Source organism: Trachypithecus francoisi, unplaced genomic scaffold (assembly GCF_009764315.1).
Source record: "Trachypithecus francoisi isolate TF-2019V2 unplaced genomic scaffold, Tfra_2.0 Lachesis_group4, whole genome shotgun sequence".
NCBI lineage: Eukaryota > Metazoa > Chordata > Mammalia > Primates > Cercopithecidae > Trachypithecus > Trachypithecus francoisi.
In genome coordinates this window covers 56,821,591-56,849,051 of record NW_022681469.1, presented here as the reverse complement: position 1 = coordinate 56,849,051, position 27,461 = coordinate 56,821,591, and the positions used below count along the sequence as shown (strand labels likewise).

At 40.4% G+C, this 27,461-nt stretch overlaps 1 protein-coding gene across 8 annotated transcripts in view; it reads right to left on the bottom strand.

The window, feature by feature from the left end:
- Positions 1 to 3,313: 3,313 nt before the first annotated feature.
- The window catches only part of FBXL13 (F-box and leucine rich repeat protein 13), a 282,389-nt gene continuing 258,241 nt past the window's right edge, over positions 3,314 to 27,461 (bottom strand). For 6 of the 8 annotated variants that reach the window (XM_033193672.1, XM_033193673.1, XM_033193676.1 and 3 more), the window contains 2 exons: positions 12,544 to 12,707; positions 3,679 to 3,976 (listed from right to left, as the gene is read on the bottom strand). In XM_033193672.1, the coding sequence (XP_033049563.1) occupies positions 3,787 to 3,976; positions 12,544 to 12,707 (354 nt within the window). In that variant the 3' untranslated portion in view covers positions 3,679 to 3,786. Of the gene's footprint in view, positions 3,977 to 12,543; positions 12,708 to 27,461 lie in introns of all 8 variants that reach the window. The other 2 variants (XM_033193679.1, XM_033193674.1) reach the window with 2 other exon arrangements.

Here is a 27,461-nt window from a genome sequence, read left to right as displayed (position 1 = left end):
TACCACCACCTTCTTGGTTCTATCCTCATGATAGTGAGTTCTTGCAAGATCTGACTGTTTAAAGGTGTGGGCATCTTCCCCCTCTCTTGCTCCTGCTCTTGCCGTGTGATGTACCTGCTCCCACTTTGCCTTCTGCCATGAGTAAAAGCTCCCTAAGGCCTCCCCAGAAGCCAAGCAGATGCCCATGCAATGCTTGCACAGCCTGCAGAATCAATTAAACCCTGTGAGCCAATTAAACCTCTTGTCTTTATAAATCACCCAGTCTCAGGTATTCCTTATAGCAAAACAAGAATGGCCTAAATCGGTTGGATTATATTTTTTATGATTAAGATGAGTCAATTTTTTTTTTTCTTTTTTGGGACAGGGTCTTGCTCTGCCACTCAGGCTGGAGTGCAGTGGCACAATCTTGGCTCATTGCAACCTCTGCCTCCCAGATTCAAGCAATTCCCATGCCTCAGCCACCAGAGTAGCTAGCATTACAGGTGCACGCCACCATGCCCAGCTAATTTTTGTATTTTTACTAGAGATGGGTTTTACCATGTTGGCCAGGCTGGTCTTGAACTCCTGGCCTCATGTGATCTGCCTGCCTCGGCCTCCCAAAGTGCTAGGATTACAGGTGTGAATCGCAGTGCTGGGCCAGGAGAAGTCCATTCTTAAACACTTAATTTTTAACAAACCTTTCCAAATATTATTTATGATTATCTTTTTCTTTTTTTCAGACGAGGTCTCACTCTGTTGCCCAGGCTGGAGTGCAGTGGCATGATCATAGCTCACTGAAGCCTTAAATTCCTGGCCTCAGGCATCCTCCTGCCTCAGCCTCCTGAGTTGGTGCGATTACAGACAGGCACCACCCTGCCTGCTCTAATTTTTTAATTTTTTATAGAGATGGGTCTTACAAGTTCATCAGGTCTCGAACTCCTGGCCTCAAGTTGTCCTTCTGCCTTGGCCTCCCAAAGTGCTGCAATTATAGGCATGAACCACTGTGCCCAGCCTCCTTTTCATTAATATGCCATTTCTTTAGAGTTCTGTTTTTAACTCCTTATTTATGAAACAAAAGTCAGCTTTGTAGGGTATCTCAAAGTCTCCTTTTAGTTCACCCTTCATGAAATGAGAATGCATACAAGTCTGAAAGATACTCACACATTGGTATATTTGGTATGGTTGGGGTGTGTCATACTATTAAGTAGAGGAAACTGTGTGGCAGTGAGGCAATTTTTATAATCTTTTTTCACCTTCATGCAATTACATAAACATTTCCATGACTAAAAATAAATTAGCCAATCACAGCCAGAAACGTCATAAGCATAACAGCAGTCAACTATATTTAAACTATTAATGGAATTGTACATATTTGGATCACATTGTTAAGTCCCAGACAAAAAGAAAAAGCTGAAATATTTTACTCTCTTGGACACAGACCTATGAATATGAAATGTTTAAGGGCTAAAGACCTAACTAATATCTTTGATATTTTGAGTACTTTGCACTGAGAACTTAAAAGATTTCTCTACCTGTATACCTTACTTCTTGGTTCCTTTCATAGCTCACTTTTTCTACTCCTTTTTTTCATTTATGTAGCTGTAAAATTTGTCTCCCTGGAATGAATGAATGTGTCTTCTGTTCTTGTTTAAGACAGGATGTTACTCAAAGAGCTTTGGAGCAAGCTCTGAATGTAAAGCAACCTGCTAGGTTTCTGGAGAATACGTAATAGGGTGTGTTTCTTACTGGGGTCTTCCCAGTGCAGGTGTCATTCCTTTAGAAAGCAATTGCCTCTTTTATAAGTTCCTCCAGTTGTGTGCATGAGGCACTTAGGAATCAGATTTTTGATAACATCTTTAATGCAGCTGCCAGAAATTTCCAAATTTAGGTTAAAACCGTACTCTTATGTCATCTTATGTCTCTTGGCTATGGTTCTAAAACTTCCCATTCAAATGATTCTGTTGCCTGTGTGCCCACTCCTAAGAACCTTTCCACAGCTAAGTAATATTACCTTATTTCAAAACCTTTGCAAATCAACCTCAGTGGGGGAGAATTACTAAAAGCATTTAGCTAATACAGGGTAACCTATAATAATACTTTGTACAATCTTTTTAAAACTTTTCAAAATAACGATACTTTATCTTAAGTTTTTAATCCTTATTTGAAACTTGTGGGATATAAAAAGAGAACTCCACGTGAGAGATAAGTAATTGAGGAAATAGAAAGTTTAAAAGGCTGATCTGATATTGCTGACATAGCTTATTTGCAGCAGTCAGAACAGAGTTGTGCTTTCTCTTGGACTGTGTCAACATCAGTGTTACATAATATCAAATAATGGTAAAAACCCACAGATGTGCTGGCTTTAGCAGCACATATACTAAAACCCACAGATTAAAGCTTATTAAAAACTAATATGTAGATATGCAATTAATAACCCATACTTCCTAGCATAAAATTGAGGGAGCATCTTTTTTGGCATAGCATAGTTTAAGAATTCCTCCATTGTGCAAATTTGATTAAAGAAATATCTTTCTGAGACATTGCAGGGACATTCTTTCTATTCAGATAGTTCTAGTTTCTATTTAATTTGCCCCTGACTAAGTCAAATGTTGAGATAAGTCCAGAGTTAATTGGTGGCATTTAGTTCTCTTTTGTTGTTAAATGTCTGGAAACCACAGGAAAGCCACGTTTCCTTTGAAAATATTAATATATGTCTGTATTCTTTATAAAACCTTATAAAGCACCACAGATCCTTAAAGTTATGGCCCTAGCTCAAACTCTTAGTTTGACATATGGCCATCTCTGCTTTCTTTTTCCTTTCTAGAGAAAAATTTCTTAATTTCTTGTCCAAAAAAAAAAATCTCATCTCTCAGGGTTGTTTCATATAACTTTACATTTTATAATCTCATCAAAACACTATTGGTTTGATTAAATTTAAGCAGAAATTTTATGTAGTCAGTACTTGATTTGGCTTCTTTTGTTTGTTTGTTTTTTGTTTTTGTTTTTGAGACAGAGTCTTGCTCTTTCACTCAGGCTGGAGTGCAGTGGCGTGATCTAGGCTCACTGCAACCTCCACCTCTCAGGTTCAAGCGAGTCCTCTGCCTCAGCCTCCCGAGTAGCTGGGATTACAGGCGCCCACACCCACAGCCAGCTAATTTTTGTAGTTTTAGTAGAGATGGAGTTTTATCATGTTGGCCAGGCTGGTCTCGAACTCCTGACCTTATGATCCACCTGCCTCGGCCTCCCAAAGTGCTAGGATTACAGGCATGAGCCACACTGCTCCCGGCCTGGCTTCTTTTTTAAATCGTGATTTTTTTTTTTTTTTTTTTTTTTTGAGACGGAGTCTCGCTCTGTCGCCCAGGCTGGAGTGCAGTGGCTGGATCTCAGCTCACTGCAAGCTCCGCCTCCCGGGTTTACACCATTCTCCTGCCTCAGCCTCCCAAGTAGCTGGGACTACAGGCGCCCGCCATCTCGCCCGGCTAGTTTTTTGTATTTTTTTAGTAGAGATGGGGTTTCACCATGTTAGCCAGGATGGTCTCGATCTCCTGACCTCGTGATCCGCCCGCCTCGGCCTTCCAAAGTGCTGGGATTACAGGCTTGAGCCACCGCGCCCGGCCTAAATCATGATTATTTAGACAGAAGAACTACTGATGTATTTGGAAATATTTGTAGGTGGAATAAGAATCAGAAGATGGTTTGTTGCTTGTTTACATTGTTATTGAGATTCAGCTAGTAAACATACTTTCAACAAATGGAGAAAACTTGTCAAGTTCTTGATTTGTTGTTTTTCCTGCTTGAGGCTGAAGGTCACGCTGCTTGCTCTTCACTGCTGTATGTTGACTTTCCCACTGTTAATTCTGAGGCTTCTTTAGATGGTGTTACATTGTCAAGCTCTGTAAGAGGGTTTCCTTCCCTATCATAGCCAAACCAACGTGGAGGGTCATTAGAGTTGTATTCCTGCTGCTGAACTTTAGATGACATTCTCTGAGCTGCCTTCCTGTAATAACAGTGCTTAGCATTAGCTAGTTGCAGAAGTAATCCCTAGTGCAGAATTTTCAAATTCAACCAAATTTGGAGTTAGAGAACTCACTGTCACAATTTGAATTCACATCAGACCTCTCTTGCCTTGCTGAGAGTGAGGATATGGGTAACTGTTCAAATAAACAGGGTCCCAAAGCCTCAGCAGCTCTGATTCAGCCACTTCAGAAATTAACAGATACAGTGAATGGGTAAGGAAACTACACATGGCCATGGAAGAGGAACACTGAGGCCTCTATTTATTTATACTGCTTTGAGTAAGCCCCTTCCTTGGTATTTCTAGTTTCTCTGATGAGGGAGTAACCTAACTACCCTACCTGTGAAGGCTGACCATGCACCAGGCCAGGAGCTCTTAACCCAGAGTTCACAAATCCCTTTTGACTACATGGATGAACTTCAGGGAGGTCCATGTACTCCCTGAAAATTCATGCAGTTTTGTCTATAATATACATTTTTATGAGAAGGTTTGTGACTCACAGGTGTCCATGACCAAAATGATTAAAAAATACTGTTATAGTCTTTCTTAGGAGGAAAGAAAAAGTAAAGAAGGCATCAGAAAAAAGTATGTCTAACTTGAAAACAAAGCCATTGTGAGGACAGAAGGAAGAATTTCCTTTCCTAGAAAGTTGGTTTGAATCATGAGATTAGTAGTAAAAAGGAGATGAGCAATTGACCACTTCTGTAGGATTAGAAATCAGTAACTGTGATGTTTACCCATGAAGGCACTACCTTCTCCACTCTTGCTGTATGTTAATGTACATTGAGTTATTAATTGCAAAAGTCTGGAAACTGAGTCACGGATATGGAGCTGGCATTACCATACACTTTGAGTTAAGTTTGTGCTGAATGGCGATATGAGCAGGTAAGGCAATGGAAATATGAAGAAAAAAACCCAACAACACAGAGATACCAGTTTAAATTGCTGTTACAGTTAAGTTGAACTTTAGATGTATTAAAATAATTGTAACCAAACTCAACAGGGAGGTAACCAAAGCATTGCTAAATCTGCCTCTAAGCACATTGCTTTATATATCTGCTCTCACACAAAACTTCTACATACTTAAAGAACAAATTGAGTAAAAGCAATGATCATATACTAATTTCTAGTTTGAAGCCACCAATCCCTATGGACTAAAACTTGGCAAACAAGTTTATTCTCTTCAGAGAAATATTTATTCTCAGTTTTGAAAATGATGTTTATTGTCAAAGATAATGTTTTGCATTCTGTTAATTTTTTTATCTTTTTTTAAGGTGCTATCCTGCATTTTAACCCTCTTATGTAATCTTTTATATCCTCATTGTAGAACACTACTATGCAAAAGTAATGGGTTTATATCCTTTGCTTTTCCCGTATTATTCTCCTAATGATATTTCTCCCTTTTCAATTCTATAAAGGTGAAATTATCGTATCTTTCAACACACTGTCTGAACATTTTTCCCCCAAGACTTACTGAAACGCAATACCAAATGTTGAGGCATATAACATTGGCACCATCACTTTCATGTGGGTAAACAGTGTCCTAAACAGCAAGGCTCCATTGTTACCCTTCACCCATCTCTACCAGCCTAAACATTATCCATTTTTCAAAACTCCAAACCAATCCAGCCTCCTTGGAAATGGCTCAAACCTAGTCTTCTCCTCCTCTAAATATCTACAGGAAGTTGATCATAGAATTAATTTATTTCTATTACATAGCTTCATGGCATTAATTATTTATAATTTTAAACTTTGTCATTTTCCTTTTGTTTAAGAAGGTAGTAAGTTACTTAAGAGTTTATTACATTTCTTTGCAACTTCCTGAAACTTATCATGAATAGCTCAAACGAGAGATTTCAGCAGCTTACACCAAGAAGGGAAGTCCTTTAACCCTCTTGGCTTTTGCTGGTTTGCTGGTCCAGAAGGGGCATTCTTATGTTCCTATTTCCAACACCCTCCTGCCTCCTGCCTCCCAAACACCAGAGTTCTGGACACACCCTGCAGTTCTCAGTTGTTCATAATCATTCAATGCCACTGATGGTGACTCTAGTACAAGAGTGGCACAGTTAGAGGCAACAATGATCTTGACCTACAGGAAAAGGAAATGCTTGTTTTAGGGAGTAAAAGATTTGCAAATCCTAACTCACAAAGTTACATCTTACCTTTAATGTCAGAAGAGCAACAGTTTTGAGGGTTCTAGATTACTGATAGTAAGAGGATAAGTACTACTAATGATAAGTCTGGGAATGTGTAAATATTGAGTGCTATGGTTGCTCAGTCAGCTACAAGCCAGGGTAAATTAGATGGTAATTGTGATATAAAACAATTAGCAAGTACTGGGGGTTTGAAAAAAATAGCAAGGAAAAGAAAGGTGAGAATGTTGACTCCTTAATATAAGAAAAACAGCCAAGTGAACAGGGAGACTACTCATTTAATGCAGTGCGATGGGCTGCATGTTGAACCCCAGCCATGGGTGAAGTGTCCACTGGTATATACATTTCTTTAATGTCCTCATTCCTTAATCCCTGTCCCCCTTACCCCAGCTCTGCTCTCCAGTCCACCCATAGACAGCTTTAGTGAAACCAAACATCAGTGGGTCCCCTGACTATTGGAAGTGATCCTTACTGACTGGAGGGGAGCAAAGGATCAGATCTCAGATGCACTCTCCTTCCAGACTCAAGTTCTGGGAGGTTAAGGCTTCCTCCACCTGGTGTGTCTTTAGGGCCTGTTTTAGTCTTAAGTGCTTTCACAACAAGGGTGGTCTTAGGGAAAAACAGAAAATATGAATCTGTCCTGGAGCTAATCTAGGATTATTTTTAGAGAGCTATGGATACTAGGGTAGACTATTCCCTATTCCACTTCTTTCTTGCCCTTCAGAAAATCCTTAGCCATGACTAGCTGTCCTCATCACCTTTGGCATCCTCACATGGACTGACTATCCTAAGACCCAGGACCTTGCCAAGAGAAGAGATAGGCAAGTGACTGCCAGAAGGTTTTTCTGAATTCTTTATCATAGCATCCTATGTAGCTGTGTGTTTGCACACATGCACCTTTAAAAAAAAAACAGATTCAGGGTGTACATGTGCAGGTTTGTTATGCGGGTGTATTACATAATGCTGGGGTTTGGGCTGCTATTGAACCCATCAGCCAAATAGTGAATATAATGCCCAGTAGGTACTTTGTTAACCCTCACCATCCTCCCTGCCTCCCCACATTTGGAGTTCCTGGTGTTTATTGTTTCCATCTTTATGTCCAAGTGGTTAGCTCCCACTTTTAAGTGAGAACATGCAGTATTTGGTTTTCTGTTTCTGTGTTAATTCACTTAGGGTAATGGCCTCCAGCTGCGTCCATGTTGCTGCAAAGGACGTGATTTCATTATTTTTTATGACTGTGTAGCATCCCATGGTCTGAATGTACCACATTTTCTTTATCCAATCCACCGCTGACAGGCACTTAGGTTGATCCCATGACTTTGCTATTGTGAATGATGCTGCAATAAACATACAAGTGCAGGTGTCTTTTTGATATAATTATTTCTTTTCCTTTGGGTAGATACCCAGTAGTGGGATTACTGGGTCAAATGGTAATTCTATTTTAGTTCTTTGAGAAGTTTGTATACTGCTTTCCATTTTGGCTGACTTAATTTACATTCCCACCACAGTGTATAAGCATTCCCTTTTTTCCACGTCCTCACCAGTATCTGTTATTTTTTGACTTTTTAATAATAGCCATTCTGATTAGTGTGAGATGATACTTCACTGTGATTGTAATTTTGCATTTCTGATGATTAGTGGTGTTGAGCATTTTTTCATGTTTTTTGGCCACTTGTATGTCTTCTTTTGAGAGGTGTCCATTCATGTCTTTTGCCCACTTTTTAACGGGGTTGGTTTTTGCTTGTTGATTTATTTAAGTTCTAAATTCTGGATAGCAGACCTTTGTCGGTTGCATAATCTGCGAATATTTTTCTCCCATTATGTTTACTCTGTTGATTGTTTCTTTTGCTGTGCAGAAGCTCTTACACATATATTTTGAATGGTATCAGGAAAGTTAAAAATGTAGAAACTACATTTCTGCAAGAAACCTTTCTCTCTCTTTCTCTCTCTCTCTCTCTCTCTCTCTCTCTCTCTCTCCCCCTCCCACTCCTCCCCTTTCTGTCTTAATAGCTTGATGCTGTAGTATGATCAGCACATGGGAGCTAGGAAATATTGAAAAGAAAATGTATTCTTAGGAACAACTGTGTGTTCTAAATTTCATAGAGCACATATGGAATCCTTTGACTGCATTCCATTCTGCTTTGGCCTAAGTGACTGTGAGACCCTGTATGAAATGATTTGGGAACTGAACCAATCTGCTGCAGTGGTTAGTCATCATTACTTATTTAACCTGGTGAGAGAGGTTTCTTTGGATCAGTATAGAACAGTGATTTTCAAACATGATATGTCACAGTTGTAATGTTTCACATTAGGTGGTTAATAATAACACTGTACTGAAGTTTGTTAGTGATTTTGTTTCTTATAAATTAAAAGGGATTCAGTGTTAGCCCTGTAGTAACACTGTGTGCCCTACCTCACATTTCCTTCTAATCTCGAGTAGGCAAAAAAAGGGAATGTTGGAGCCACTACCAAGGATTGCTCATAATCCATAGCCTGTCTTATAAATGTGCATCAGACATAAATTGGGCACAGCAGAGCACGTGTCTACCCTTACTGACCACATCCCTTGAATGTCAGAGCTTTCAAAAAGCTTGTATATAATCTAAAGGCAAAAAGCAGCACAGTATGACCTAGGTACAAAGTAGGGCTCTCCTTATTTGTGTGGCTGTGGGCACGTTATTTAACCTGTTTAAACCAGTTTCCTTATCCATTTTGATGATAAAGTGTATTTGTGAGGATTCTATAATATCTGTAAAATAGGATTTAGCACAGTACGTGGCAAATAATAATTGTTAAATAACATTACTTGTTCATACCGATAATAAAAGTCAACAGTTCCACATCAGAAAGGCTTGAACCTTTCCATGAGCTGGAGAGGAGAACTCTGATAAGAGTTTTATGTTTTAGCAACACAGATCTCCTAGAATGCCTGAGCAGTAGGAATTGCTCGAGTTTATGCTTCTAGCAACTGCTAAAGAAGGCCCTCCAGGAATCTTCATACTGTGATCTGGGGCTCTGAAGGCCACTAAGACTTTCTCTACTCGTTCTCTAGAATTGAAGGTTTTGGGCTCTAGATGCAAATATACCAGAAAGTTCCCTTTACTTTTTTCAAAAATTTATTTCCAACTTTTATTTTAGGTTCAGGAGTACATGTACAAGATGTACAGGTTTGTGACATAGGTAAACGTGTGCCATGGTGGTTTGCTGCACAGATCATTCCATCACCCAAGTATTAAGCCCAGTATCCATTAGTTATTCTTCCTAATTCTCTCCCTTTTCCCACCCTCCACCCTCCAACAGGCCCCAGTGTGTGTTGTTCCCATCCATGTGTTCTCATCATTTAGCTCCCATTTATAAGTGGGAACATGCATTATTTGGTTTTCTGTTCTTGAATTAGCCTTTTCGCTCACTATACAATTAGTGATTCTTCAGGTTCTCTGTGGTTCAGGCCCTCCTGGGTTGTGGGGGCCATTGTGAGGGTCTTTCTTCCTCTCTCTCACTCCTACCTTGTTGCCTTTCCCCACAGCGGGCCATAAATTGAATGGCTGGCTGTCACAGCTGCTTCAAATACAAACAGCTTGTCATGTTTTCTGATCATAGTTGTTACTTATTCCTCCTTGAAATAAAGGAGCCTTTATCTTGCATCCACATGGCACTTCTGGGGTCACTTCCTGGAAACCCTTCAGACTCTGGGGTTGGTAGAATGCCAGACATATCTTCTGTGGGAAACTCTCCTGCAAAAGAGCTACAGCCAATTTGCTCATTGACCAAAAGTTTGCTACTCCTCTGGTTCAGAAAGGGTGAGCTGAGCAGACCTCTTTGATTTGCAAAGCTGGCACGGTAGTTTCAAATTCCACTGAGTATGAGGGAATTTATGTATAAAACAGCCTCTTCTGACGGCTGTAATTGGATCTTAAGGGCTGCACCATACATTGTTTTCATGTTCAAAATGGAATCAAGCATGTGGAGAGCATTGCTTTGTGATTCAAAGTCACTGAGCTTCTTCCCAAGCCAGAAAAATCTCTCTTATGCCACCTGCCAAAGGTTCTGTTTCACCCAGACAAGACAAAGCCTCTGCAGTTGAGGGAGCCACACTGGCCCTGATTAGAGTGACCATAAGTAAGGAATTAGAGATCATCAAGGGCTTGAGTTTTGAAGGGTCTACATACACTGTGCATTTCCAACTCCACCAAAGGATTTAAATGCAAAATGAAGCTGCTCCATAGAGCCCCCAGAGCTGATCCCAAAAAGCTGCCTGCAACTAGGCCCCCTTACCGCTTCTCTAATCAAAAAATTTAAGGCCAGGGTATTTCAGGAGCCCACTAACTGACAAGTAGCACCCTCTCCTAGATGTTGGACATAAAGACAGATGTTTCTGGAGCTTTACTAGTCCAAACACTGGGACTCTCCAAGCCACTCTGCAGTGAGGACTATCTTTCTCCATCGCTAGACAAAGATGGAATCAAGGGATTCTAGGCCTCTTTCCTGCTAGAGCTAAGCAAAGGTGGAGCTTTCAGGGAGACTAAAGGGTAGTGGTGTGGCCTCTTTAGACAACGAAGTACACACACAAATCCAGCCCCTTTCTAAGCATTAGGGCCAAGTCTCTGCCTGCTTCTTGTGGATAGGGACAGCCAAGTTTGATTGCAAAAGACAAAATAGGCCTTTGGCTGTCATGGCTTAGACAATGGAATTTTTCATAGCTATAGCTGGTTAATTAGAGTTCTGCATTGGGGTTTTGGGACAAAACCCAGCTAGTAGCCAAGTCTTACTATGCCTTGTTTTATTTTTTTTGCATATACATTTTTTAAATCTAGGGACCCAGCAAGAAGACCGAGCAGTTAAAGGCAGGATTCGGATGTTACTAGATATCCTGGGTCTTCTTGACCAGTCACTATATTAATCATACTTCAGTGTCCCATATGTCTTGGTCCATTTTGTGTTGCTATAACAGAATACTACAGATTGGGTAATTTATAAAGAAAAGAAATGTATTTCTTATAGTTATAGAGGCTGGGAAGTCCAATATCAGGTGCCAGCAACTGGCAGGGGCCTTCTTGTTGTATCATCCCATGGCAGGAGAGAAGGAGCCCTAACTCATCCTTTTATCAGGAACCCACTCCCATGATAACTAACTCACTTCCACGATAATGGCATTTGTCTATTCATGAGGGCAGAGCCCTCATCACCTAATCACCTCTGAAAAGGTCACACCTCTCAATAATGTTGCATTGAGGATTAATTTTCAACACATGAACTTGGGGGAATACATTCAAACCATAGCATCACACCATGATTAGGTTCAAAGAGCCCCTTGCCAGAAAATCTTCATTCATTCTAGAATCTTACTTATCAGAAGTTCAGTAATATTACCTCTTATAAATAGTGATTGGCAAAATACAATCAAAAGATTAGAAGCTAAACTCCTTTGAGTAACACATTATTCATTCACTGTCATCTTGCCCAAAGTTGTCTGGTAATAATCTAACAAGTTTGGCAGAGACTTCTAGGACCCTATTTCATTGTATGTTCTTTAAATGAAGTTAATAGTATTCATATCAGAGTTATCTCCAGACCTATCATGAAGGTTTGAGTCTCCACCCCTCCTCAACAATTTTCAAGGACCTACCCCCTTCTCTCTGATCCAGCTCCGGCTGGCTGCCCTCCCCCTGCAGGCCTGGGCCCAGTGGGAATGGCTATTTTACAAGTAATTTTTCTTTCTTTTTTCCATTTCATTTTAACTCACACTTCCTTGGATAAGAAACCATTTTCTTCCTCAGGCCTCAAGTAACCAGGGCTTATGGTTCAGCTCATGCCATAACTACTTAATTAAGAAAGTTCCTCTGTGAAATCTACCTGTGTGGGCCACATTGTGCCCTTTATACTTTGATAATATTAATTCTTGGTATTAATTTTTCACACCTGCCCAATAGAACCTTATCTTCTATTTCAGGGAATGGTCAAGGATTCTCATTGTAAGCATTTCACATGTTACTTTATCAGGTCAGTTAAAATACTTGCACATTTTTGCCCTCAGTCAAGAGGCAAAAACTTGTGAGCTTGTTTAATCAGATGATTCTCTGAATCCTCTAGGGGAGATTAACTGAATGGACTGTATTTTGAGAAGTGAGCAGAGAAAGAGCTAGAGTTAAAGCTTTGGACACCCGCTTAGTCAAGGAAGGGAAGATGCTTAAAGTAAAAGGCCTACTGGAAAAGGGATAGGAAACCACAAAGGCCATTTTAGAACAGCTCACAATGTTAGCCTCAATTAGGCAAAAATTAAATGAAATGAAACTTCCTAACACTGAAAGCTGCTATGTATTATGAACCTTATAACCGTATACTATGTTTTCTCAGAAAGTAGTTCTCAAAGTTTGTCATAGTCAGGTACATACTTACTTGGAAATATTTGTGCAGTATTGCATCTTAAGGATCCGGAGTTGTTTGCAGCCTATCTGAAGGTCCTCAAGGATTTCGTCAGTAAGCAAGACACAACCAGAGATATCCAAAATGTGCAGGTAATGGCATTTTGCCGATAACATCTCCATCGCTGAGTCAGTAATCTGAACACAGAGCCAAAGTAAGTACTGGCTATTCAAACACTATCTCAGGGAAGAACAGTGCCTTAGTCACTTTGGGTGACTATAATAAACTACCACAGACTGTGTAGCTTAAACATAAAACATTTATTTCTCACAGTTCTAGAGGCTGGGAAGTCCAAGATCAAGATAAAGATAGAGGTACCTGCAATTGGTGTCTTGGGAAGTCCCTCCTTATTTGCAGATGCCTCCATTCTTGCTGTCTTCTAACATGGCAGAGAGAGAGCTCTAGTCTTTCTCTTCTTATATGGCCATAATCCCATCATGAGACCTCTACCCTTATGATCTCTTCTAAACCTGTTTACTTCCAAAGGCCCCACTTTCTATTACTGTCACAGTGGGAGTTAGGGTTTCAACATAAGAATTTTTGAAGGACAAACATTCAATTCATAACAAATAGAGTAACAAAATCAGACACTTGCAAATTCTCTTTCACCCAGCTTGTCACATAACGGGCCTACAATTCAAGTGAGTTGTTTAGCTGTTTCCAAATAAGGTCAGAACAGTAAAATATCTGCCTCAAGTAGCACCAATAGAAATTATGATCTTAGCAAGGCACGGTGGCTCATGCCTATAATCCCAGCACTTTGGTAGGCTGAGGCAGGCAGATTGCTAGAGCCCCGTTCGAGACCAGCCTGGGCCACATGGTGAGACTCCCAATACAAAATACAAAAATTAGCTGGGCATGGTGGCACGTGCTTGTAGTCCCAGCTACTTGGGAGGCTGAGGTGGGAGGATTGTTTGAGCCTGGGAGGTCAGTGATGCAGTGAGTCGAGATCACGCCACTGCACTGGGTGACACAGCCTCAGTGACAGAGCGGGACCCTGTGCCCTGCGCGCTTCCCCCCCCCCCACACACACACAAAGTTGTGATCTTGCTGTTATTTTCATTTAAGAGTCCTCTGGTTTGGATGGGAAACTTCATCAAAATTTTTTAGTAATACCTGTTACACCAATATGAGCAACTTACGAAATGCTACAGAGATGGGATTTGGCTTTAAGTTTAAAATCCTCTCTAAGGCATCATCAATGTGAAAATATATGTTTAATAACATTACATGTTACAAAACTACAAAATATATATCCTCCGAAGTTAATCTGCAGACAGGCTCATATTACTATGAGAAGGGACCTGGACATCACTGATGGTTTAGATGTAAAAAAGATGGAGTAACCTAGTTCTGAAAAGGGACAAGTAGGCAAGACAGATGTTTGGAAGCAAGGGGAGAATGAGAAGCAGAAGCCACAGATACTACACAAATCCCACTCTGAAATATCCTGCCAAGGGTTCCAACATCTCACAGTTTTGCCCAGATGTCCTACAGAGGTAATTCAACTATACTACTTAGATTATTTCACTTACTCCAGGACTAGCTTTCAAATTTATGGCTAAACTGAGCCTTGCTGCAGAATCAACTAGATTACTCTCTCCAAAGGAATTTTTTGCCAACTGCATTCAATTTCTTATTTTAAATGTTTGAATATTTAAAAAACATAGGCCATGAGGCTTGGCTTTTGTTTTAACATAAAGTTAAAAGAATTATCCAAAAAAAAAAAAAGAATTATCCAGAAAAACACTTCAGTTTGAAATATATACTTTTTAACTTTGGAAAAAGAGATGCTGTCATTGTCTAAACATGCTTTGTTTCCAGAACACACTCAGGACCAAGGTTAAACATTACAACTGACTCCACAAAAATATCTCAGACATTCCTGCCATAATAGGTTGATCTCTGAGGATCTGATGTCATTGATAAAAGAAAAAAAAAGCCCTCAGAATTGTAGAAAAAAGAAAGGACAACAAAGTGATGGAAAAGTCCAGGGGAGGTGGAGTTCAGACTAGCAGGTTTGGTTTGATACTAGGAGAGCTGAAAAAGAGCCTGACAGTTCCTGCAGATCAGTAGCTCAAGTTGTTCCATGACTGACGTGATGTCATTGGGATTTATGGATTAAGGGCTGGAAACTGGAGATGGAAATAACTTTGCTACATTTTTAACTCCCAGATATAAGGACCTGGTTTCAGCCTCATTGGGCAGATTGTGTTACTTCCAACACAACTACTTTTGACTCCTTGAAAAAATGTTTTGGTTTATTTTTAAATGAAATTATTTTATATTTTAGAAATAATATAAGCACATTGCCAAAAAATAGCAATAATAGCAAAGGAAAACAATTACAAATTTATCACCTTAACATAACTACTTTTAGTGTTCTGGAATATTCTTGCTATTTCCCCATTCCTATCCCCATTAACAGATTTGTAAATGTAGTAATTACATTTATTTTGCATCCTCCCTTTTTTTTTTCCTCTGTTGCCCAAGCTGGAGTACAGTGGCACAAGTTTGGCTCACTGCAACCTCTGCCTCCCAGGCTCAAGCAATTCTCCCACCTCAGCCTCCTGTGTAGCTGAGATTACAGGTGCCCACGACCACGCCCAACTAATTTTTGTATGTTTAGTAATGTTGGTCAGGCTGGTCTCAAACTGATGACCTCAAGTGATCCGCCCACCTTGGCCTCCTGAAGCGCTGGGATTACAGGCATGAGCCACTGTGCCTGGCCTTTTTTTCTTTTTTTTCAAGTTGGGTTTCACCATGTTTCCCAGGCTGGCCTGGAACGCCTGGGCTCAAGCTGTCTTCTTGTCATAGCCTGCCAAGGGGTTGGAAACATAGCTGCACACCACCAAACCTTGCTTTCATCTTGCTTTTTTGTTTTTCCTAGTGCATTCTCATACTACTGCACAGTCTTCATATTTACAATCTTTAATTATTATAAAATGTTTTATTTAGTAGATGTAGTTTAGTTTATCATTCACATATTTCTGGTCATTTCCATTGTTCTTAAGTTTTTACTATTTAAATAACATTTTGATGACTGTTCATAAATATAGTCTTTTCCAAGTTTTGGACTGTTTACCTTAGGATAGATTTCAGAAAGTGGATTTGTATGCTATAGTTTGAATGTTTGTTCCCTCCAAAACTCATGTTGAAACTTAATCCAAGATGTGGCAGTATTGAGAGGTAGGGCCCTTAAGAGGTGATCGGGTCATGAAGGCTCTGCTCTCATCAATGGATTAATGTGTTATCATGGGAGTGGGACTGGTGGCTTTATAAGAAGAAGAAAGATCTGAACTAGCCTGTTAACATGCTCAGCTCCCTTGCCATGTGATGCCCTGCATTGCCTTGGAACTCTGCAGAAAGTCCTTGCCAGCAAGAAGGTTCTCCACCAAATGCTCCACCTTGACCTTGCCTCCAGAAATGTAATATTACTAAATACATTTTGCTCTTATAAATTACCCAGTTTCAAGTATTCTATTATACACAACAGAAAACGGGCAAAGACAGGGTATGACCACTTTTGTGGCTCTTGTTTATGTATTTTCATATTGCTTCACAAAAGGATTATACCCATCTATAATGCTATCTACAATATAAGGACCAATTTCACTGACCCCCTGCCAACCACTGGGCATTACCATTAAAAAATGTGCAATTTGGTAGGTAATAAATGATACTTCAAATAATAATGTTTTAACTTGGATTTCTTTCTTATGTTGGATCTTTTTCCACATTGTTTACTAGTAGTATTTTCTGATTTGAATCCCCCGGCTCTGGCACTCTTTAATTGTGACCATAGGTAAGTTGCTTAAATTCTCTGAGCCTCAGTTTCCCCATTTGTAGAATGGTTACCCAAGACTGCCAAAGAACTAAAGGAGAACATGTATGTGACCAGTGACTAGCATAAAGTAAGCACTCAATAAATGGTAGCTATAATTTTGATTATTCATCTCCTTTGCCATTAATATATGGGATTTTTTTTTTTTTTTTAGTAGAACCTCTTTATACAAAAGAGAACTTGACTGTTGGCTTTCAGTTTGCTGAATTATGCTTTTGTTTCTCCTCCCCTTTGCCCCCTCCCCTCCAAGTCCTGTTTTGATTGTGCTGGAAGTCAGGTAATTTTACTAGCACTTCTGGTGATGATCCCAAGAAAAAACTGCCTTGAAGACGGATGGTAAGAAAGGGGCTGAATAATCCACAAAATGAACTTTTAGGTTAATGACAGTTGGTTCCATGAGATATTAACTAATGAAAATCTAATGCAGTAAGAAATAATGTGTTTTAAAGGTCAGGCCAAAAAAGAGAGTCCAAGTTTTTGCTCTAGCTTTTTGTTAAGCCCCTGAACTGTGGGAGGGCTTTTAAATATAATAAAAATATTTTTAATATAAGCTGGGCATGGTGGCTCATGCCTGTAATCCCAGCACTTTGGGAGGCTGAGGCAGGAGGATCACTTGAGCCCAGGAGTTTGAAATCAGCCTGGGCAACATGGTGAAACCCCATATCTACAAAAAATACAAAAATTAGCTGGGCATGCCTGTAGTCCAGCTACTCAGGAGGCTGAGGTGGGAGGATCACTTGAGCCTGGGAGGTTAAGGCTGCAGTGAGCTGTGATTGCACCATTACACTACAGCCTGGGAGACAGAGTGAGACCCTGTCTCATATATATATATATCTAATAAATATATCTATCTAATATATAATAAATATATCTAACATATAATATATAAGATATATTTCCAAGAGAGGGAGAGGCTCTTAGGAAATTATCTTCTTGCATATTATGTTATATTATGCTATATTTGGCTATTTCCTAAGAGCTCTATTGTATTATTTTCATTTATTTGTAAGAATGTAGCTGTGGTAGATTAAAAATGGCCACAAATGCTTTGCAGCTACTCTCAGCAAGAAGTAAAGTCTGTTTCCTCACCTCTTGAATCTAAGCTAACCTTGTGACTTGCTTTGACCAAAGGAATGGAGCAGAAGTCATATTCTTCTAAGCCAGGCCTCAAGATGCCTTGCAGCTTCTGCCTTTAGCCCTCAGCCTCTTGGAGTGTATTACTGCCCTTGAAGCAGCTCAGCTAGCTTGTTGGAGGATGAGACCACATAAAGCAGGAGGAAGCTGTCCCAGCTGGGTCACCTAGGCCAACCAGCTCTAAGGGGAGTCAAGAGATGACTGCTGCTGCTTAGGCAACCCTGGGGCCAACCACTATCAGAAGAACCACGCAGCCAAAACCAGCCCAAATTCCTGGCCCATAAGATGTGAGAAAATAAAATGTAGTTGTCTTAAGCCACCGAGTTTGAGAGTGACTGGTTACATAGCAATAGATCAGCCAATACCATGTGCCAGAAATCTCACCCTTTGTAATATATGGTAAAATATGACCCATTGATCATTTCTTTAACTTATGACCATTTTGAAACCTCTAATTGATTTTCCTTATGGTCATTTTAAAACCTCGAAGCTGAAAGAATTTCCAAACATGTTAGCCAGCTGCACTAAGAAAATAAAGGTTGAAAAGGGTAGGATTGTCATGGGGAATCCCAGAAGTAGCAAATCTCTTACTCCTCTCCCTTTACATTACAAGTCTGTGGAATTGGGATAAAGTTACCTCACTAAATCCTATTTGCTCAATACTCTATACCTTTCCACTCCTAATTTCCCCATCTGTAAAATGAGGGTAATTTAAAACAGACAAAAAATAGTATTTACTCTCATCTCCCAGTGTTTCAGTGGTCTGGAGACATTTCTCCAAATAATAAACTTTTTGGGTAAAATGTTTTACCATATTAGTATAAGAGAAATTCTGTGCATGCCCTGGGGATTTCTCCCAGCTCACAAGTTTGTGTAGCTTTAATTGAGCCCGGGGCCTTAGGGTAGAGCAGCCGGGCTTTGTGACCTGGTTCAGTCACCTTCTGAGATGTATTTCACCTGCAGGACAGTTAAGTAACCTTGGGCACACCCATTCTCTCCCTTTTGTAGATTGTCATTCTCAAGAATAACTATAGAATGTGCTGGGATGTAACATCCTGAGACTGAGGATAGGGGGTACTGACTGGAACAGCCAGGCTCTGTTCCAATTCCCCCGAGAAACAGGACATCTTTGTGCTTCAGCCCAGTGGGTCAAGTGAACCCCAGGTTATAAAACCCAAGGTGGTCCACCTTCCGGAGTCCTTCAGCTGTGGTGCAAGTGGAATATTTACAGTTGAGATTTCATCCATCTTGAGTAGCTTTCCTGAGGCTTGGGAAACAGGCTCTCCAGGAATCCTGTCTCACCAGACTCAGACAAGTTGGTAACCAGTGCACAGTGGACCAGCTTCTCGTCACCTACACTTTTAGGACAGAAATGCAGTTCTAAAGCACTGGCCTGTTTTCACTTACCTTATCCCTCTCAGAGGTGTATTGCAGAGACATTCTGTCATTGTTCAGGGCTTCGCTTTAATTTTTCTCATTTCCCACCTCCTTTTCTTTCTAATCATTACTAACTCCTACTTCACATCAGTCATGAGGGTCAAAAGTGACAGTGTTAATCACAGGGCCTAGTGCGCTGCTGAGTGCTTTGAACTGGCCCCAGAGCAACCAGCTTTTCCTCTGATTTGCAGCTATATTTGTTTTCCTTGGCATTTTAGTGTTGAGTAGGATGAGGTCACAGTACTACTGACTGACCTTGAAGGTGAGGTAGTTGCAACGAAAAGCTGGCCTTTCTGGGGATGGATAAGATGACCATTCAAATTCACCTGTGGACTTTTGGGAAACCTGGCATAGAATGATGAACCAGATACCAACAAGTTTTACGGCTCATCAAAATCAACGTAAGTGGAATATGTTAGGCTGGACCACAGCCTTATGAATTCAGGGTGAGTTGAGGAGTATTCAGATTGGCCCAGATGATGGTCCCCACATCTGAATCAGGATGCTCATCTGACTCACAGTGTGACCAAAATTAATTCAGATGGTAAAGCTGCAAGACAATATCCATGCACAGTTTACAGAAGGAATTCCCTCAACCTTCATAACAAAAAACAAAAAACCAAAGCAACCAAACAAACAAAATCCTCTGCCCTGTTTTCTGTTTGCACTGGAGCCTCTTCTTTTCTCATTCTCCTACTTTCCGCTTTAGAGCCACTAAGAAACCCAGTCTCCATCTGTGCCTGCTTTACAGCCAGAGCAGTTCTCATTTCTCACTAAGCCATGTGTTGCCCATATGTCTGTGTGCTATGAACGCAAGAATCCTGGTGAACTATCACTGTTTAAGCTGCAGAGAGTCAGTTGGTCAGTGCTGCTAGTGTTCTGGGTCCCTTGACCCAGCTCACTAATAGAACCAGATGATGCTGACCAGAAAGCCATCCGGTTCCCATAGTTCTAAACAAGTATATTATTAAACAAAAATAATTTTTGCTGTGAACTTTTTGGCTTAGTTTTGTCATTGTTTACCACATCTTTTTCCCTGCGGCCTCCTCCTTTTTATTGCAGCACAATTAGCTAACCATACAAACCAAACAACATAGAAGCTGAACTTCTAGATTAAATAAAGCATAGGGCATCTTGAGAGTTGGTGTGATGCTCTAGTAAACAAAAGCCTTCAATGTGCACAATGGAATAGAACAAGATTGTTGAGGGGCGGAGCAAGATGGCCGAATAGGAACAGCTCCACTCTCCAACTCCCAGCATGAACGACACAGAAGACCGGTGATTTCTGCATTTTCAACTGAGGTACTGGGGTCATCTCACTGGGGAGTGCCGGACAATTGGTGCTGGTCTGCTGCTGCAGCCCGACCAGTGAGAGCTGAAGCAGGGCGAGGCATTGCCTCACCTGGGAAGCACAAGGGGGAAGGGAATCCCTTTTCCTAGCCAGGCGAACTGAGACACACAACACCTGGAAAATCGGGTAACTCCCACCCCAATACTGCGCTTTAAGCAAACGGGCACACCAGGAGATTATACCCACACCTGGCCGGGAGGGTCCCACGGCCACGGAGCCGCCCTCATTGCTAGCACAGCAGTCTGCGATCTAACTGAAACGGCAGCAGCGAGGCTGGGGCAGGGGCGCCCGCCATTGCTGAGGCTTCAGTAGGTAAACAAAGCCGCTGGGAAGCTCGAACTGGGTGAAGCTCACAGCAGCTGAAGGAAACCTGCCTGTCTCTGTAGACTCCATCTCTGCGGACAGGGCACAGCTAAACAACAAAAGGGGAAGCAGCAGAGGCCTGTGAAGACATGAACGACTCTGTCTGACAGCTTTGAAGAGAGCAGTGGATCTCCCAACACGGAGGTTGAGATCTGAGAACGGACAGACTGCCTGCACAAGTGGGTCCCTGACCCCTGAGTAGCCTAACTGGGAGACATCCCCCACTAGGGGCAGTCTGACACCCCACACCTCACAGGGTGGAGTACACCCCTGAGAGGAAGCTTCCAAAGTAAGAATCAGACAGGTACACTCTCTGTTCAGCAATATTCTATCTTCTGCAACCTCTGCTGCTGATACCCAGGCAAACAGGGTCTGGAGTGGACCTCAAGCAATCTCCAACAGACCTACAGCTGAAGGTCCTGACTATTAGAAGGAAAACTATCAAACAGGAAGAACACCTATACCAAAACCCCATCAGTACGTCACCATCATCAAAGACCAGAGGCAGATAAAACCACGAAGATGGGGAAGAAGCAGGGCAGAAAAGCTGGAAATTCAAGAAATAAGAGCGCATCTCCCCCTGCAAAGGAGCACAGCTCATTGCCAGCAACGGATCAAAGCTGGTCAGAGAATGACTTTGACGAGATGAGAGAAGAAGGCTTCAGTCCATCAAACTTCTCAGAGCTAAAGGAGGAATTACGTACCCCGCGCAAAGAAACTAAAAATCTTGAAAAAAGAGTGGAAGAATTCATAGCTAGAATAATTAATGCAGAGAAGGTCATAAATGAAATGACAGAGATGAAAACCATGACACAAGAAATACATGACAAATGCACAAGCTTCAGTAACCGACTCAATCAACTGGAAGAAAGAGTATCAGCGATTGAGGATCAAATGAATGAAATGAAGCAAAAAGAGAAACCAAAAGAAAAAAGAAGAAAAAGAAATGAACAAAGCCTGCAAGAAGTATGGGATTATGTAAAAAGACCAAATCTACGTCTGATTGGGGTGCCTGAAAGTGAGGGGGAAAATGGAACCAAGTTGGAAAACACTCTTCAGGATATCATCCAGGAGAACTTCCCCAACCTAGTAGGGCAGGCCAACATTCAAATTCAGGAAATACAGAGAACACCACAAAGATACTCCTCCAGAAGAGCAACTGCAAGACACATAATTGCCAGATTCACCAAAGTTGAAATGAAGGAAAAAACCTTAAGGGCAGCCAGAGAGAAAGGTCGGGTTACCCACAAAGGGAAGCCCATCAGACTAACAGCAGACCTCTCAGCAGAAACTCTACAAGCCAGAAGAGAGTGGGGGCCAATATTCAACCTTCTTAAAGAAAAGAATTTTAAACCCAAAATTTCATATCCAGCCAAACTAAGTTTCATAAGTGAAGGAGAAATAAAATCCTTTACAGATAAGCAAATGCTTAGAGATTTTGTCACCAACAGGCCTGCCTTACAAGAGACCCTGAAGGAAGCCCTAAACATGGAAAGGAACAACCGGTAGCAGCCATTGCAAAAACATGCCAAAATGTAAAGACCATCAAGGCTAGGAAGAAACTGCATCAACTAACGAGCAAAATAACCAGTTAATATCATAATGGCAGGATCAAGTTCACACATAACAATATTAACCTTAAATGTTAATGGACTAAATGCTCCAATTAAAAGACACAGACTGGCAAACTGGATAAAGAGTCAAGACCCATCAGTTTGCTGTATTCAGGAGACCCATCTCACATGCAGAGACATACATAGGCTCAAAATAAAGGGATGGAGGAAGATCTACCAAGCAAATGGAGAACAAAAAAAAGCAGGGGTTGCAATCCTAGTCTCTGATAAAAGAGACTTTAAACCATCAAAGATCAAAAGAGACAAAGAAGGCCATTACATAATGGTAAAGGGATCAATTCAACAGGTAGAGCTAACTATCCTAAATATATATGCACCCAATACAGGAGCACCCAAATTCATAAAGCAAGTCCTTAGAGACTTACAAAGAGACGTAGACTCCCATACAATAATAATGGGAGACTTCAACAATCCACTGTCAACATTAGACAGATCAACGAGACAGAAAGTTAACAAGGATATCCAGGAATTGAACTCATCTCTGCACCAAGCGGACCTAATAGACATCTATAGAACTCTCCACCCCAAATCAACAGAATATACATTCTTCTCAGCACCACATTGCACTTATTCCAAAATTGACCACATACTTGGAAGTAAAGCACTCCTTAGCAAATGTAAAAGAACAGAAATTATAACAAACTGTCTCTCAGACCACAGTGCAATCAAACTAGAACTCAGGACTAAGAAACTCAATCAAAACCGCTCAACTACATGGACACTGAACAACCTGCTCCTGAATGACTACTGGATACATAATGAAATGAAGGCAGAAATAAAGATGTTCTTTGAAACCAATGAGAACAAAGATACAACATACCAGAATCTCTGGGACACATTTAAAGCAGTGTGTAGAGGGAAATTTATAGCACTAAATGCCCACAAGAGAAAGCTGGAAAGATCTAAAATTGACACTCTAACATCACAATTAAAAGAACTAGAGAAGCAAGAGCAAACACATTCAAAAGCTAGCAGAAGGCAAGAAATAACTAAGATCAGAGCAGAACTGAAGGAGATAGAGACACAAAAAACCCTACAAAAAATCAATGAATCCAGGAGTTGGTTTTTTGAAAAAATCAACAAAATTGACAGACCGCTAGCAAGACTAATAAAGAAGAAAAGAGAGAAGAATCAAATAGACGCAATAAAAAATGATAAAGGGGATATCACCACGGACCCCACAGAAATACAAACTACCATCAGAGAATACTATAAACACCTCTATGCAAATCAACTAGAAAATCTAGAAGACATGGATCATTTCCTAGACACTTACACTCTTCCAAGACTAAACCAGGAAGAAGTTGAATCCCTAAATAGACCAATAGCAGGCTCTGAAATTGAGGCAATAATTAATAGCCTACCAACCAAAAAAAGTCCAGGACCAGATGGATTCACAGCTCAATTCTACCAGAGGTACAAGGAGGAGCTGGTACCATTCCTTCTGAAACTATTCCAATCAATTGAAAAAGAGGGAATCCTCCCTAACTCATTTTATGAGGCCAACATCATCCTGATACCAAAGCCTGGCAGAGACACAACAAAAAAAGAGAATTTTAGACCAATATCCCTGATGAACATCGATGCAAAAATCCTCAATAGAATACTGGCAAACCGGATTCAGCAGCACATCAAAAAGCTTATCCACCATGATCAAGTGGGCTTCATCCCTGGGATGCAAGGCTGGTTCAACATTCGCAAATCAATAAACGTAATCCAGCATATAAACAGAACCAAAGACAAGAACCACATGATTATCTCAATAGATGCAGAAAAGGCTTTTGACACAATTCAACAGCCCTTCATGCTAAAAACGCTCAATAAATTCGGTATTGATGGAACGTACCTCAAAATAATTAAGAGCTATTTATGACAAACCCAAAGCCAATATCATACTGAATAGGCAAAAACTGGAAACATTCCCTTTGAAAACTGGCACAAGACAGGGATGCCCTCTCTCACCACTCCTATTCAACATAGTGTTGGAAGTTCTGGCTAGGGCAATCAGGCAAGAGAAAGAAATAAAGGGTATCCAGTTAGGAAAAGAAGAAGTCAAATTGTCCCTCTTTGCAGATGACATGATTGTATATTTAGAAAACCCCATTGTCTCAGCCCAAAATCTCCTTAAGCTGATAAGCAACTTCAGCAAAGTCTCAGGATACAAAATTAATGTGCAAAAATCACAAGCATTCTTATACACCAGTAACAGACAAACAGAGAGCCAAATCATGAATCAACTTCCATTCACAATTGCTTCAAAGAGAATCAAATACCTAGGAATCCAACTTACAAGGGATGTAAAGGACCTCTTCAAGGAGAACTACAGACCACTGCTCAGTGAAATAAAAGACGACACTAACAAATGGAAGAACATACCATGCTCATGGATAGGAAGAATCAATATCGTGAAAATGGCCATACTGCCCAAGGTTATTTATAGATTCAATGCCATCCCCATCAAGCTACCAATGAGTTTCTTCACAGAATTGGAAAAAACGGCTTTAAAGTTCATATGGAACCAAAAAAGAGCCCGCATTGCCAAGACAATCCTAAGTCATAAGAACAAAGCTGGAGGCATCAAGCTACCTGACTTCAAACTATACTACAGGGCTACAGTAACCAAAACAGAGATATAGACCAATGGAACAGAACAGAGTCCTCAGAAATAAAACCACACATCTACAGCCATCTGATCTTTGACAAACCTGAGAGAAGCAAGAAATGGGGAAAGGATTCCCTATTTAATAAATGGTGCTGGGAAAATTGGCTAGCCATAAGTAGAAAGCTGAAACTGGATCCTTTCCTTACTCCTTATACAAAAATTAATTCAAGATGGATTAGAGACTTAAATGTTAGACCTAATACCATCAAAACCCTAGAAGAAAACCTAGGTAGTACCATTCAGGTCATAGGCATGGGCAAGGACTTCATGTCTAAAACACCAAAAGCAACGGCAGCAAAAGCCAAAATTGACAAATGGGATCTAATTAAACTAAAGAGCTTCTGCACAGCAAAAGAAACTACCATCAGAGTGAACAGGCAACCTACAGAATGGGAGAACATTTTTGCAATCTACTCATCTGACAAAGGGCTAATATCCAGAATCTATGAAGAACTCAAACAAATTTACAAGAAAAAAACAAACAACACCATCAAAAAGTGGGCAAAGGATATGAACAGACATTTCTCAAAAGAAGACATGCATACAGCAAACAGACACATGAAAAAATGCTCATCATCACTGGCCATCAGAGAGATGCAAATCAAAACCACAATGAGATACCATCTCACACCAGTTACAATGGCAATCATTAAAAAGTCAGGAAACAACAGGTGCTGGAGAGGATGTGGAGAAATAGGAATACTTTTACACTGTTGGTGGGATTGTAAACTAGTTCAACCATTATGGAAAACAGTATGGCGATTCCTCAAGGATCTAGAACTAGATGTACCATATGACCCAGCCATCCCACTACTGGGTATATACCCAAAGGATTATAAATCATGCTGCTATAAAGACACATGCACACGTATGTTTATTGCGGCAATATTCACAATAGCAAAGACTTGGAATCAACCCAAATGTCCATCTGTGACAGACTGGATTAAGAAAATGTGGCACATATACACCATGGAATACTATGCAGCCATCAAAAAGGATGAGTTTGCGTCCTTTGTAGGGACACGGATGCAGCTGGAAACCATCATTCTTAGCAAACTATCACAAGAACAGAAAACCAAACACCGCATGTTCTCACTCATAGGTGGGAACTGAACAATGAGATCACTTGGACTCAGGAAGGGGAACATCACACACCGGGGCCTATCATGGGGAGGGGGGAGGGGGGAGGGATTGCTTTGGGAGTTATACCTGATATAAATGACGAATTGATGGGTGCTGACGAGTTGATGGCTGCAGCACACCAACATGGCACAAGTATACATATGTAACAAACTTGCACGTTATGCATATGTACCCTAGAACTTAAAGTATAATAATAAAAAAAAAAGTAGACATTTTAAGATAGCAACTCTGGATTTTTTTTTTCTTTAATGAGATTTGTTGTCCATTTCACCTAAGTTTTCAAATTTCAAATTTGTTAATAATGCAAACTGTTTGCTTTTTGCTTCAGAATCTGTAGAGATGTCCTTTTCATTTCTGAAATTTGTCATTTAAGCCATTTCTCATTTTTTCTTATTAAGTAACATTATAAGGTGGTTTATTCTATTCGATCTCTTTGGAATAGATTTATCTAAATATATAGGTTTATCTTTACATTTGAATTTGTTTCTTTCTTCTTAAAGTTATTTATGTCAGTATTTGCTTTGCATATATGTGGAACCGTGCATACAACCTTAAATTATCATATTATTCTGGTTAATTAAACATTTTAAAAATAAAAAATAAAGATTGTTAATAACCTTGTAATTTCTGAGGATTTTCAAAACTATTTCTTAGTTTTCTTCCTTCTTCATATTTTGCTAACTCCAAGTTTTTCCTGTTAATTTGTGTTGATCATTATCTTCCACTTTAGAGACTTTCCTCTTATGTCTTGTAATCCTTTTGTTCATGATTAAGAGTGGAGGACTAAAAACTAATCGGAAGGTCTGAGTACATGCATCTCTATTGTAAGCTTCAATGAAGGATGATCTAGGTGGGTTATTTGTTGGGAACCCCCCACCCAGCCGTCAGCTATTTTAGGTCTTTCATCTTGGGCTAGTCAGGGTTCCCAGAGAAGAGGCTACCAATCTCCCACCTGGAGAAGAAGATCTGGCCGCCAAGTTCTTGATGCTCAGTTGGAAAAAGTGCTTGAATGTCTCTGCATTCAGCATTCAGTCACTTAGTTAGCCTAGCAACCCTCTGTTTTACTATCTCTAGAGTAGTGGGCAATTCAAGAACAATTTTGGCCCTCGCCTCCACCAGAGAACATTTGGTAAGGTCTGGAGGGATGGGATCTTATGTGCTACTGACATATAGTGAGTAGAGGACAGGCATGCTATTAAACATGTACAGTGCACAGGACACACACACACACCCCACTACAAAGCATTATCTTGTCCAAAATATCAATAGTGTCAGGGATGAAGAAACAGAATTTAGGAAATAAATCTGTAAGCTTCTCTTTGG